General features: G+C 50.2%; 1 protein-coding gene across 6 annotated transcripts in view; it reads left to right on the top strand.

Annotated features, from left to right (window-relative positions):
- The window catches only part of PAX7 (paired box 7), a 118,005-nt gene extending 104,526 nt beyond the window's left edge, over positions 1 to 13,479 (top strand). For 4 of the 6 annotated variants that reach the window (XM_077988720.1, XM_077988710.1, XM_077988726.1 and 1 more), the window contains exons 8-9: positions 554 to 800; positions 9,444 to 13,479. In XM_077988720.1, coding sequence (XP_077844846.1) covers positions 554 to 800; positions 9,444 to 9,559 — 363 coding nt within the window. In that variant the 3' untranslated portion in view covers positions 9,560 to 13,479. Of the gene's footprint in view, positions 1 to 553; positions 962 to 9,443 lie in introns of those variants that run through there. The other 2 variants (XM_077988706.1, XM_015126048.3) reach the window with 1 other exon arrangement.
- The last annotated feature ends 1,241 nt before the right edge of the window (positions 13,480 to 14,720 follow it).

The raw sequence follows: 14,720 nt of genomic DNA, 5'->3' as shown, positions 1-14,720 counted from the left end.
TGGGCTTTGGTGTCGAAGGGACAGGAAGCTCGGAGTCCAGAAAAGTGGCAGGCAGAGCAAGCCACACACAGTGACCCCAGACAGTTCAGAGTCCTGCTGTAACGTTCGTGTTAGAAGATGGGGCCATCCCAGTCTGATGGGGGAGGCACAGTTCTCTGAGCTTGGAGAACTCGCTGACTGATGGGAGAGGCCTCATTAGCCAGTTCGTTTATTCACGCATTCATTCACGCATTTATTCATTCAATAGACAGGCCCAGAGTGTCCCTTAGAGCCAGGCCCTGGAGCTAGAGAGGCGAGTAAGGCCCTGCTGAGCTCTCAGTGGAAGGAGGATCCCTGGGTCAGGACCCTCCTTCAAGAGAAACACCGAAGACCAGCAGCCATCCCATGCATGAGGGCACGCAATTCAGGTAAACTGAGGACCTCGAAGCGACAGAGATTTCAAGGGAACAACTCCGGCAAAGAGCATTCCAGGGCCAGCCTGGCATTGTGCCAGTGTGCTCATGTCTCTGGGGTCTGTCCGGTGAGCCTGGCACTAATGGCCTTTTCCCCACAGGTGATGAGCATCTTGAGCAACCCCAGCGCAGTGCCCCCGCAGCCACAGGCTGACTTCTCCATCTCCCCGCTGCATGGCGGCCTGGACTCGGCCACCTCCATCTCAGCCAGCTGCAGCCAGCGGGCCGACTCCATCAAGCCGGGAGATAGCCTGCCCACCTCCCAGGCCTACTGCCCACCCACCTACAGCACCACCGGCTACAGCGTGGACCCCGTGGCCAGCTATCAGTACGGCCAGTACGGCCAGAGTGAGTGCCTGGTGCCCTGGGCATCCCCCGTCCCCATTTATTCTCCCACCCCCAGGGCCTCCTGCTTGTTTGTGGAGAGCTACAAGGTGGTGTCAGGGTGGGGACTGTCCATTTTACAGATGGAAAAATTGAAGTCCAGCAAGACAGAACAGTTCACCTAAAATGACACTGAATTGAGCAAAGCCCAGGACATCTCCTGGCTAAGCCCCTGCTATGGCTCCAACAGAAATATAATACACAACACAACACTTAACATTTCTAGTGGTCACTTAACATTTCTAGTGGCCACATTTTAAAACATAAGAAGAAACAGGCCAGGAGTGGTGGCTCATGCCTGTAATCCCAGCACTTTGGAAGGCTGAGGCAAATGAATCACTTGAGCCCAGGAGATCGAGACCGGCCTGGTCAACATGGTGAAACTCTGTCTCTACTAAAAATACAAAAATTAACCAGGCATGGTGGCACGTACCTGTAATCCCAGCCACTCAAGTAGGTGAGGCACAAGAATCACCTGAACCCAGGTGGCTGAGGTTGCAGTGAGCCGAGATCACGCCACTGTACTCCAGGCTGTGTGACAGAGCAAGACTGTCTCCAAAAAAAAAGAAAAAAAATTAAGGAGAAGAAACAATGGAATTATTTTTACTAACATTGTATTTAACCCAGTACATCCAAAAGAATATCATTTCAAAATGCAATTCATATATAATTATTGAGATATTTTACATTCTCTTCTTCATGCTATGTCTTTGACATCCTGTGTGTGTTTTACCCTTACAGCCCATTTTAATTCCGACACTGAGTTTTCAACAGAAATACTTGATCTGTATTTAAATTTCATATAGTTTACAATTGAGAAAATAGACTTACACACCCAAAGTGTTCCAAATTGTAAGTTTTCCAACCACTAAATAACCCAATTGAAGACTGGTTTTTGACTTTAAATTAGTTCAAGTGAAATCAACATTTGAAATTCGGTTTCCCGGTTGCACTAGCCGCAGTTCAAGCGCTTGGTAGACATGGGCTGCTGGTGGCCACCGTGCTGGACAGCTCAGTGGGAGACCCTGCCCTTTCTGCCACAGGGCATGGGAAAGCTGTGTTTCCAGCTCTCTCCTCCACTCCAAACTCTGCAATGGTCCCGTGCACCCATCTCAGCTGCTATCCCCTTTGTGCCTTGCCTTGAGGCAGGGACCGTGGACCCTCAGACCAAAGGCTGGAAAACACAGGTCTGAACACAGCCTCCGCCACCTGGCAAGGCCAGCAGTGGGGCACGCCCAGATGGGACAGGGAACTGGAGGTCACCAGTCACTCTTCCTGCCGCACCTCCCTGCAAAGGCCTCACCTGCTGGTGTCAAACTAATCAGAAGGGCGTGTGGCAAGAGGGTGAGGCCCCATCCCTGAGGGCATCCTCTCTCCCAGCCCAGCCCTGGGCCAGCCTTTCTGACCTCTGCTTCCTGCCCACCCCCCCAACCCACTCCTCCTCACGTGGCATTGGCCTCCACTGCCAAATGAGGGCCAGCTGTGTTGGCCTCCACCTCCCAGCTGTGTTCACAACCCTTCCTGTGTGTGTACATGTTTGCGTATGTGTATGTACATATGTGTATATGGGTGTTTGTGAGTACATATGTTGGGACATGTTACAATTCGTGTGTGTGTGCATGTGATGCATCTGAGTATTTCAACTCCCATGTGTTACTGCATGCACATTTGCATATACGTGAATACACGCATGTGTCATTGGGCACGTGTGAGCATATGTGTATATGACTTCACATGCGTGCACATAAATGAGCATATTGTGCACACGTGATGTGCACATCTGTTTGTGTGTATGAACACATGTGCGCACACATATATGTAAGTATATGTGTCTGCTTAAACAAACATGTTTAAATGTGCATTCAAGTCTGTACATATGGTTGAGTGTGTCTTTATGTGTACCTGCATGTTTGACGTAGGTATGCATGTGTCAATTTGTAGATATGTATAATGAACACGTATGCGTGTGTATAGATGCATTTGAGTGTGTAAATGTGTGACTGTGCATGTGTATAGCCGTGCATTGGGGCATGTACACATGCTTCAGTGATTGTGTTTGGGAGTACCTGTGTTTGGACACACATACTCTGTGTGCAGTGTGTAAACAGGGGTGAGCGTATGAGTGCATGTTTGGGTATGTCATAGGTGTGACTGTGTGTACGTGTGTATGGATGTACATCTGGGTGTAGACATATACCATGTATAACTGTGTGTGTATGAATGTGTGCGTGGGGGTCTGCGTGTATATTTGAGAGCAGGGTGCATGCATGTGCATGGGAGAATTTCCGGAGGGTCCCAGGGTGACCTCCTGACCCAGCCCATGTTCCTGGGCATGGAGCAGGGCACACATGCTCTTGATAAATATTTTAGAGTGACCTCAGCGGCAGCAGCAGCGCCGGCCTGGGGCGGGGGTTAGTCACACCAAAGCTCGGTGCCCTGATCCAGGGGAGCCTGCTCAATTCGGAAATAAAATTAACCCCAAAGTCAGCATGGGGGCGGCAGGGGAGGGGATCAAAAGGGAAGAGGCCTAGGAGGCGAGAAAGGAGGGTTTGTTCTCTTGCTTGGGCAAAGCCAGCCAGAGCAGCTTCCTCCTCCCCCACCTCCCCCAACTCCATTCTTCTCCTTTCCATCCTCTCCTTCCACTCCCTTCTCCTCCTCCTGTCACTCCCCTTCCAGCTCCACCCCTGCTGCCCTGGCTTCTCTGGGAATAGCTCAGAGCTCCTCTTGGCCACATTCTCCAGCCCTCCCCAAAGGGAGCCCAGCACAGGCCCCACCTCACCCCACAGAGACTCCAGGCCTGAGCTGAGAGGGAAGGACTGGAGGAAAAGTCCCCTCCTCTGCCACCAATTAGTGTGGGCCAGCCACACACTTGCCTCTCTGAGCCTCAGTCTTCCCATCTGTGAAATGGAGGCCACAGATTAGACTTAGCCATCTCAGAGTGTTTCCATTGCACCACCTCCCTCTCCTTTGGCATTTTGGAGGCCCCGAGACACATCGTGTTCCCACTAACCACTTGCCCCACATCCCTGGGCAACTTAATCCATCTGTGGATGGGATGCCCCGGCGTGTGTGCAACAGTCCCATGTCCTGGACTGTGCCCATGTATGCCCAGGTCCACCTGTCATCCCTTGACGCCTGTCCTCTGCCCAAGTTCATCCCACAGGGCACTGGGCAAAATGCGTGCTCCTCATTCATGTCATTCTCTAAGTTATTTGTCCCCAGGTTGCAGGTGCAAAAATGAGGCTCAGAGAGGCTAGGTAGCTTCTCCAAAATCCCACAGCATGGCAATGGTGGACCCAAAGTCTCCTAACTTCAAATCACAGATTTGTGGAGGCCACTCAGCAGCGATACACACCTGAGCCCACCCACGCGTGGATTCACGTCCACGGCTTCACATGCACCTGCATATGGACAGATGCACACGCAGAGAGAGGGGTTTATATATGAGTGTTCACTAATGTGTAGACACACAGCTTTAAGATACAAATATACAAAATGTGCATGTGTAAAGGAAGGAGGAATGGCCGTTTATTGAGCATCTACTATGGGTCTGGCATTTCATCCTCATGCCACCCTATGCAGTGCACGTGGTTATTCCCATTGGACGGATGAGGAACTGGGATCCAGAGAGGCTGTTTGCCCAAGGCCTCCCGGCAGCCCATACCGATGTGTACACAGCCACACCTGCAGCCTGATCCCTGGAGAGCCACCTTCAGGTGTGCATTGAGCGAGCATACACATGGGCCAAACCCTTAGGCACCAGAGTCCTCCCCCTCCTCTCCATGGGCTTCTCATCTTCCCAGGGACACCCTCACTCCTTTTCCTGCTCTGGCCATTGTCCATCCACCTGTCTGTCTTCCCTCATCTCTGGAGGGGTGGGGGCAGGGGCCCAGGGATGGGGCACACGGAAGATTAATATGGCCCTGGTGTTCCCAGAGGCCAGGGCCGTACTAACGATGGGGCTGATAGAACGCAGAAGTGTGAAAAGAATTTTAATAGATCTGACAAGTCTAATAAGAATTTGTGTCTAGAAGGGTCCTCCTCTGGGGCTGCGAGCTGACGAGGCGCTGACGGCTGAGATTGTTTACCGGTTGGCATCACCACCACATCTCCTGCCAACTCCCAATTAATCTAATTTGAGACATTTAGAGCCCAGGCATGGGCACGAGGCGGAGGAGGGGAGATGCGTAAAGACAGAGGGACAGGGAGGGCCGTTGACGGAGGCCGTAATAAGAAATGTCACAGCCCTGCCCTCGCTGGCCCTTCGGCTCCACCCCAGGGAGAGGCAGGTTCTGTAGCCTGTTGGGTGCCCTTGAAGTTGGCAGGGTCGTCAGGAAAGTTTGGCTTCCTGGTGTTTCCTTGGCTACCTAGACAGGGCCTGGCAAGCTCCTACTGTGTGCTGGGCCATGGGCTGGTCACTGGGAGAGGCTGACAAGGATAAGGCGCACAGAGTGGCCAGAGGCACAGGCAGGACCAATGCAGGTTCCTCCATGACACACACTGCATGTGACTCTGGGACAGTGACTTCTCTGTGCCTCAGTTTCCACATTTATAGAAGGAGAACACTCATAGCTAAAGCACTTGAAAGAAATGGGTGTGGTCATGCCTGCCAGCGCACAGTAGGTGGTCCACAAGTGAGGGTGCTCGCTTTGTTGTTCTCATTATTATTCAAAGCCAGCGAAAATTAGAACGACCATATTTATCCAAAAGATAGGAATCAGTGTATCAAAGGGATACCTGCACTCCCATGTTTATTGCAACGCCATTCACAATAGCCGAGATATGGAATCAACGTAAGTAGCCATCAACGGATAAACAGATAAAGAACATATAGTATATATACCCAGTGGAATACTATTCAGCCATAAGAAAGAATAAAATCCTGTCATCCACAGCAACATGGATGGAACTGCAGGTCATTTTACCAAGTAACATAAGCCAGGCACAGAGAGACAAACATCACATGTTCTCATACGTGGGAGCTAAGAAGCTTGACCTCATGGAGACAGAGTCAAATGATGGCTACTAGAGGCAGGGAAGCAGGGAGGGGGATGAAGGGAGGTTGGTTAATGGGTGCAAACATACAGTTAGATAGAAGGAGTAAGTTCTAGTATTTGATAACAGAGTAGGGTGACTACAGCTAACAACAATGTATTGTATATTTCAAAATAGCTAGAAGAGAGGACTTGAAATGTACCCAACACATAGAAATGAAAAATACTGGGCCAGGCTCAGTGGCTCACACCTGCAATCCCAGCACTTTGGAAGGCCAAGGTGGGCAAATCACCTGAGATCAGGAGTTTGAGACCAGCCCGGCCAACACGGCGCTGTCTGAAAACTACAAAGAATAGCCAAGTGTACTGGTGGGCACCTGTAATCCCAACTACTTGGGAGACTGAGGCAGGAGAACTGCTTGAATCTGGGAGGCGGAGGTTACAGTGAGCCGAGACTGCGCCATTGCACTCCAGCCTGAGAGACAGAGCGAGACTCCATCTCAAAAAAACGAAAAACAAAAAAACAGAAAAGAGAAATCCTGAAGGTGATGGATGCCCTAAACAGCTTGACTTGATCATTACACATTCTATGCATGTAGCAAAACATCACAGGTACCCCAATAAATCTGTGCAAATATTATGTATCAATTGTTTAAAAAGCCAGAGTTCTCAGCCCACCCACAGGAATAGCTGGAGAGGTTGGTGTGAGAGGCTGGCATGGTGTGAAGTAAGGAGGGGAGGCAGTGGCTGCTGTGACTCAGGGAAACTGTCACCTGCCTCGGCGGTGTGCCCTTGGACAGATCGCTTATATTGCCTGGAGCAGAACATGGGATCAATGTAGAATTTGGGGTGTAGAGCACCTCGTGCACTCTAAAATGTTGTGCATGTACAAAGGGTTATCCTCTAGGAGCCTGCAGGGGTGGCTGGGAGCTAGGCTCAGACTGCCTGGGTTTGAATCCTGGCTCCGCAACTTATGAACTGTGTGATCTTTGAAGTGGTGCAGTCTCTCAGAGCCTCAGTTCCATCATCTGTAAGATGCAGATACCACCACTACCAGCCTCATAGAGTTGTTGTGAGAGTTAAATGGAAAATGAGCACAAAATGCTTAGAACAGGACCAGGATAGAACAAGCTCTCTGTAAACACTGGCTCTTCCTCTTTCTATTCCTACTGTCCCTCTAAGAATGAGGCTTCTTAACGGGATGGACCCTGGAGTCCGGGTAAGGCAGGCTCCCAGTGGTAGAGTTGGTGTGGCCAGGGCTGCACAGTCTCCCCAAAGCCAGAGATGGGAATGGTCCTACCCTCACACGGAGGAAGGGGCAGACCCAAGGCAGGGCCGGGCTGGCTGCCACCAACTTTGCTCTACCAACTGGGAGCCTGGAGGCCAAGTGACTTCAGAGGAAGGCTGGCAGTCCCCCAGGGCTCAGCTCAGACCCTAGACAGACTTAACTTTCCTCTCATCACCCACCCTGGAGCCTGGTAAGCAGAGGGGCACAGAGTTCAGACACTCCAGAGAGACCCCAGGGCATTTGCACATCCTTTGGGAATGTCGAGGGCCAAGCCCCTGCGTGCTCTGTAACCACCATCTTAAAGAACACTGTCTCACTTCATCCTTTTAGCAGCAGCCCTGGAGGAAGCTGAACTTTGTTTTCCCCATTCTACAGACAAGGAAGCAGGTCTAGAAAGGTCAGGTGACATGCCCAGGGCCACATAAGTGGGAGGTAACTGGGACTGCAGCCACCTCATCTGCTGCTCCATCTCCTCCTGCCCGCATCAAAGGCCATGTTTGCTTACTAAATCCCAATCCTAGTCTTCCACTGCTTCCAAACCCACATCTCTCGAGCTCACAATGTGCCAGGCACAGTACTAGCTAGCCACTTTGTACGCATTTCTCCTTTAACCTTCATAACAGCTCCTCAGATAGGTGCTGTTACGATCCCCAATTTACAGACAAGGAAACAGGTTTGAATAGATGAGGTGGGATGCCCCAGATCACACGTTAAAAATTGGCATGTGCGGGATTTGAACCTCTGTCATTTGAGCCACTAGGCAATACGGCCTCCCATGGTTCAATGATTGGCACTGCCCACCTGGCCTCCCTGGCCTCATCCTCAGGCCATGCCTATCACCTTTTGGCTCCACCCACCTGCCCTAGGCAGAAACCTCCAACCTTGGGGAAGCATGTGGAATGCTACAGGGTCCCCTGTGGGCAGGTGACAGAACAGGTGTTGAGCCAGGCCTCGTAATTCCTCATGCAGTATTCGTTCCATCTTCCTCTTGCTTCTGGATCCTACAGATCCCAGGGGTTTGGACTGGCCACAGCCACAGATCCCAGCTTGGGAGGCAGCATCCCTGTGCCTCTGGAGGCCTTGGCCACACCCCAGCCAAATCATTTGGTCAAGGCTGATTTCTGTTGTAGCCTCAGAAAGGCAGAATTAGTACAGTCAAGACAGAACACATGTACATGCAGGTCAAGGGTCATCCCTGCACATACACACATATAGAGACAGGTACCTGGCTCAGTTGGAACTCACCTGTACACAGTGCCTGCACATGCACTGGCATTCCCAGAGTTCATCTATTCACAAAGGTGCACACAACTCACACACACATGTGCACGTGTGTGTGCAAATGTTGCTCTTGTGTGGACATTCATGTGCAGGCCAATTATTCAAGGAAATTCTTGTTTCCGTTGTTCACACACACAAATATGCACCACTCTCAGGCACGTACACCCTCAGACACTCATCTGTCTCCTCTGGGTGACCAGATGGACAGAGCTGTAAATCTCAGCTCCCTGCGTATCTGTGTCCTGGCTCCTTCTGCATGGATCCCTCAGCTCACCCACAGCCACTCTGGCCTCGCAGCAAAGGTCTTGCTTTGCCTTATCTGTAAGCTGGGCACAGATAGAAAAGGCAGAGAGACCTTGCCCTCATCATTATCTGCACTCAGGGATTCACAGGGCCTTATCCATAGCAGGTGTATGTAGTGGGCTTATTGAGGGGTGGTTAATTCTTTTCTCAGCAACGTGGATAATCTTCTGTGCCTCTCTAGGAACTTACCAGAGAGCTGGGCACACAATGCATTAAATAAATATTTGCTAAATGATTGGAGAGGAGGTGAGAGAAAGAGCTTCATGAAGAGATGGATAGATGGAAGGATGGATGGATGGATGGACAGATGGATGATGGATGAGTGGATGAGGTATGGATAGAGGATGGATAGACAGAGGGCTGGATGGATGGATGGATGAAGGATGAGTGGATAGAAGGATGGATGGATGGATAGATGGATAGATAGATGGATAAATGGATGGATAGAAAGACAGAAAATGGATAAATGGATGGATGGATGGATGGATGGATGGACAGAATGGATGGGTGGATAGATGCATGGATATGGCTGGATGGATGAGAGGATGAGTGGATAGAAGGTGGAAGGATGATGGATGGATGAAAGAAAGGATGGATAGACATGGATGGATAGATGGATGGATGGATGGATGGATGGATGGATGGATGGATGGATGGATGGATGGATGGATGTAAATAGAGTGAATGGAAGAATAAACAAAAAGAACCTCGATTTCTAGCAGAGTCTCTTCTTTTTTCCAGCTGCTGTTGATTATCTGGCCAAAAACGTGAGCCTCTCCACCCAGCGTCGCATGAAGCTCGGGGAGCACTCTGCTGTGCTGGGACTTCTGCCTGTGGAAACTGGCCAGGCCTACTAGGGCCCCCGGGGCGACTTGCCCCAGCCCAATTCCCAGCCCAACCCTAACTGACCCCTGAACCTCCCAGCCTTGCCTCCTCATCCCCCTGGAGTCCTAGGGGGCCAAGAAAGGAACCCACCTGCTTCTCATCACTGGCACCCTGGAGATAGACAGCCAGCTTGTCACTCAGCTGTGGTTAGGGATCCAGAGTGATGCCCTTGGAGTCTGCTCCCCACTTTCCCCAAGGACGGTTTCTGGTCAGCCTGAAGTCCTCCCCTGTCAAATCCCATGGTGGCCTCTGTGCCATCTCAGGCATGGAGATCAAGGCCCACCTAGAACACCTTGGGCACCCAGAGGAGGATGATGCCTGAGAGGAAGTCCTGCAGCCCTTTGGACCCAACTCCAGAGGGTGCCCTAGCTAGAGGTGGATGTGAAGCATTCAGGGCTACTCTCAGCTGGATGCACTGGGAGCCAGCCCTCCAAGGAGGTTCTCGGGCTCAATGTCAGAACGGCAGCCCTTTCCTCCTCTAGACATTGGGACTCCAGCAGAGAGGGGACCCTGGCTTTGGGGTCTTCCCAGGGGAGTCAGCAGAGGGGCAGTCTCACCCCCACCCAGGAATTTGAAGGACTTCAGAACCCTCCCCAGACACCTCTACTAGGTGTACGGGGAAATCTAGCACAGTCAGGGAGACTGGGGAGACCAGGAAGAGGCTTAACCAGAGGGTAAGGGCACATGGGGGTGGGGCTTGTCAGCCATGGGCCTGCCCAGGATACAAGGACCCAACTCAGGCTTCTGGAAGCAGAGGGCTCTTAGCCTGAAGCCCAAGTTCCCACCATGTCCAACCCATCTGGGGCCTGGGGAACCCACAGAACTTTTCAGTTTCCTTCATTAGCTGAATCAGATGAGATGGGGAGGGGATAAAGTCTTGAGGATACATGAGTGGAGGAGCATGAAGTCGGCTCAGAAGGGACTTTCACAACCAGGTCCCTTTGTTTGCGGGAGGGCAAGCCTTTGTTGCCCAAGGCTTCAGCTCTCTGCCTGCAAGTCCACACCCCAGGGAGCTGAGATTTTGCCCAAAGCCTTCCACAGAGGCCCGAGCCCATCCTTACCATGCCCCATCCTCTAGGAAGAGGCCTCCATCTTCCCCAGACCCCTTTCCGTTTCTGGGGATGCAGAGAGCTACCCTCAGAGCTTTGGAGGAGGGTTCTAGACTGGACAGGGGTTGTTTGCCCCACAGACAAGAAGATTCCCCCTGGCATGTTGTTAGGGGCATATTGTTGCCCTGCCCAGAGTAGCATCTTTCAATGTTGCCTCTGTCTTAGCCAAGAGGTCCCTGCCTCCTGATCTGGCACAGCTGAGCTGAGGCAGATGTGACCAGTTTTCAAGCTACCACCCCTGAGCAGAGGGAGATGTCAACAATTCCAGAGGAGAGGGAAGAGGCACCTTCCTTGACCACGCCAGTGGCCTCCTGAAGTTCCATTCTCTTAAGAGTTGGGACCTTGAGGGGATGATTCAAACCCCTGATTCCTCCTTCCTGGGAACTTCTTATCACCTTTACCTATTTATCAAAATCATCATACCTATTTACCATCACTGTCGCTGTAATCTACATTCCATCACCTTTATCAGGTGCTGCTGAGTACAAAGTACTTGGGATGGGAGACACAGCACTGAATTCACAAACATTAGACCAAACTGCTTGTCCCCCCACATCTTTGCTCAATCCATGCCTCTTGCCCTCAGCCAACAAGACATTCCTAGAGGGAAAGGGCTGCTGCTCTGGGAGTCAACCTGAGTTCCTCCCTCCTGGGGAGCTGGGTTGGCAAGATTCTAGGACAGTCTCCTACGTGGACGTCACCTCTGTGACAAATGTTCACCTGGTTCTCATCTTCAGACTTGGTCATATCAAGCCTGTCCTGGACCATGGCCAGGCTGGCTCATATCTCTGGTTTAGAGAAACCAGTGAATAACTGGAGACAAACAGACTCTTTGGTAGCAGCAGACACATGTGACCCATCACGGTCAACCAAGGTTGCAACCGGAGCGTCCACTGCAGAAGACTTTTGGTTCTTCATGTTCGGGACAAAAAAGAAGGCTCTGTTGTCCCTTGGTAACCCAGTCCCTGCTTTTGTAGCTATCACAGCAGAAAGCAGCTCTTCCTGAAGACCACTCTTCATCCACATTCCTTGAATGGCCAATCCTTCCACCTGGAGGCCTGGCTCAGAAAGTGTCTGAGTCTCCTGACACCTTCTATGACTCAGGAGCAGGGATCTCAGGCAGGTGACATCAAAACCACCCAGCCCTATCCCCAGGAGGTGACAGTCCAATGCTAGGACCAATCCCAGATGTCTGATCCCGATGGTGAAATGGAACCAAGACCTGCTTGGGAATAAACCAAATGATTTCTCATAACGTTGAACATAAGTTCTCCCAAGCCATCATCTTGGTAGAAAATGGGACTTATTCCTTGAGGGGCCCCACCTGCTTCAGAAAGAGGCCCTTGATCCTGATAGGTTCTCTCTAAAACCCCTATATTAACGTGTCTGGCCAACTTGGGTCATAAAATTCAGCCTTGTGTTGGCAGTTTGAAACATCACGAGAGGTGATGTTGAACGAGAGACACAAGGCCTCCATCTCTTTGGGGCTGACCACAGCCTGAGAAAGAAGGCCTGGGTTCCAGTGGCCAGGCCGTCCCAGATACAACCCCCATCCATCCCTGTAAATAGAGTCTGTAGCAAAATAAGAGCTGCTTCCTCCGACTTATCACAAGTCGCTGTTGGTCCTCTCTAAGGGGGGCTCTCTTTTGAGTTCATTGTACAATAGTTGGAAAACGTGGTGATGTGCTGTTCGTTTATAGAAAGTTGACTTTTTATAAATATATATATATATATACTAAAAAAGGAAAGAAATCCCCCACAGTGCGTGTCGTGCTAGTGCCAGAGACCATCTGTAGGGATATATCTTCATATTGTGTGTTCAAATTATGCATTCCAGGCTCTAGTGGGTTCTTTCATTCTTGTTCCTTTATTTTTCTCATTGGTATTTCTCTCTTGCTATATAAAGAAAAAAAGAAGTGATGTGTAAGAACCAAGCTATGCTTTTGTACTTCCATTTTATACTTGATTTACCTTTGATGTTCTTTTGCCAGAGGAACACGAAAGGGCAGAGCAAACAGAGAACTAGGGGAATAAGAGAGAAGGAAAGAAGAATGGAGAGAGGTTTGCCCAGAAGGAAAATGAAGAGTCAGATTGAAATCTGACTCTGGCTTGAGAACAGGACAGATCCCAGAGTTTGACCACTCTGCCAGAATCCAGTGTTTTAAGATGGAGTTGGTGAAGTATCCAAGATTTTGGATCCTGGGACTCAGTGAAACTCCATCACCCAACTAAAAAGATGTTCTCTGGGACCTCTCTCAGCCTGATGTTCTCGTCAAGCTCCCGAATGTGTCTCGCACTGCTGGACACTTTTTTGGGGGTACACAGCTCTTCTCTCCTCCTCCTTTGGTGCAGAGGCACCAAAACCAAGACCAAATGGGGGTTCTCTAGCCGCCAACTTGAAACGCTCTGAGACTTCCGTGTATTTGATGCTTCTTCAAGTCAACTCTGACATGGCCAATTCCCTGACCTGGGAAATATCTACATAGTACTCTAGATCATTCCTTCTTCCTAGTAACTGCAACTTTGTTGCTTCCATGTTTGACTCACAGCCATTTTCCCCCATGCAGAAGTGAGTGGGTGTAAGTGAGGGTGTGAGTGGGGTGTGTGCGTGGGCATGTGGGCGTGAGGTGTGTGTTTAAATATAATCGCACCATAATTTATTCAGCTATATGGAGTAGTAGATTAGAAAGAGAAACTGGTATTTGCTTTAACTACCTGCTGCTTGTAAGCGCTTCCTCTGTAACTCAGGCGTAACTGTTACACATTAAAAGAAATTAAAAGCATTTTGAAGGTTTCGTGTACTCAATTGATTGTCATTATGCAGCTGCTCCAAAAGGGACTCTGAGGGGTGTCCAAGAAGCCTTTGGACCTAATTTAGAGGATCAGGGTAGAAACTGTGTTTCTCTTGCTCCCCACTGTGTCCTCTAGTGCCAAGCAGCTGCGAGATTTCTAGTGAATGCCTAATCAATATTTGATCAATGGATGCTGTTGCTTTAAGCCTCTCTGTGAGCTCACAGAAACAGCACAGTGTCAAAGAATAAGGTGAAACTTGAGTTCTCTTCACCAAAAGAAACTTTTCCTGCTGCTAAGCTTAGAACCCTCGGTGGCTCTCTCCTGTTACAAGGGATTTGGGAGGTAGAAGACAGCTCAGAAACTTACATATTGCTTGGAAGCATACAGGGATTCTCGGGCAATTTTCTGGTTTTGTTCTTTTTAGAGATGGGGTCTTGCTATGTTGCCCAGGCTGGAGTGCAAGGCTATTCACAGGTGTGATCATAGCACACCGAAGCCTTGAACTCCTGGCCTCAAGTGATCCTGTCAGCATCCTGAGTCGCTGGGACTACCAATATGCCTGGCTCTTTTTGAATTATTGATGGCGAGATCTCCAGAGAAAGCTGTAAGGGAATGAAGGAAGCAAGATAGGACAAGTAGAGAAGTTGAGCAAAGAGGTGGTTTTACCTGGCGTCCAGCTTCAACCTGATGCCACAAGGAGCTCTGGAGTGTGGATTGTAGTACCAGAGCAGTCCCACCTTGAGGCCAGGGGCTGGCCTTTTGTACTGCATCAGTCAGTCATTGACTGCTGGCTATCCCGGTGATGTGGGTGGGTGGGTGATGTGTAAGTGATATATAAACTATCTGCCCAAGCATCTCCAAAGTGGCTCTTGTGGGTTGCAAGCACTTCTGCAGAGAAACTAAGCCAAAGGTTTGTTGTTATGCAGGCAGCTCAGAGAGTGCCTGCATTGCTTGGAGGTGTCCATCACAAGTGCTGGGAAAGCAACACAACACATGAGGTGCTGAGTGCATGAGGCCAAGGAGCTCCACAACATAGCCTGCCCTTGGAGATCCCCCACTTAGGGAGCTTTCCTAGAAGCACCCCCTGCCCCCAGAGACCTTTGTGTACATCCCAAGGAAAACTGAGGAATGTAGTTTTCTACCCAGGCCCATGACTGCCCAGAATAAAATCAGGTTTCTGTATATAAAAGAAAAGAGGAGATGGTTATTGGATAGACAAGTATATCAGTCA

Source organism: Macaca mulatta, chromosome 1, assembly GCF_049350105.2.
Source record: "Macaca mulatta isolate MMU2019108-1 chromosome 1, T2T-MMU8v2.0, whole genome shotgun sequence".
In the NCBI taxonomy this organism is placed as follows: Eukaryota; Metazoa; Chordata; class Mammalia; order Primates; family Cercopithecidae; genus Macaca; species Macaca mulatta.
The sequence above is the reverse complement of the archived record's forward strand: the minus strand, read 5'-3'. Positions and strand labels throughout refer to the sequence as shown.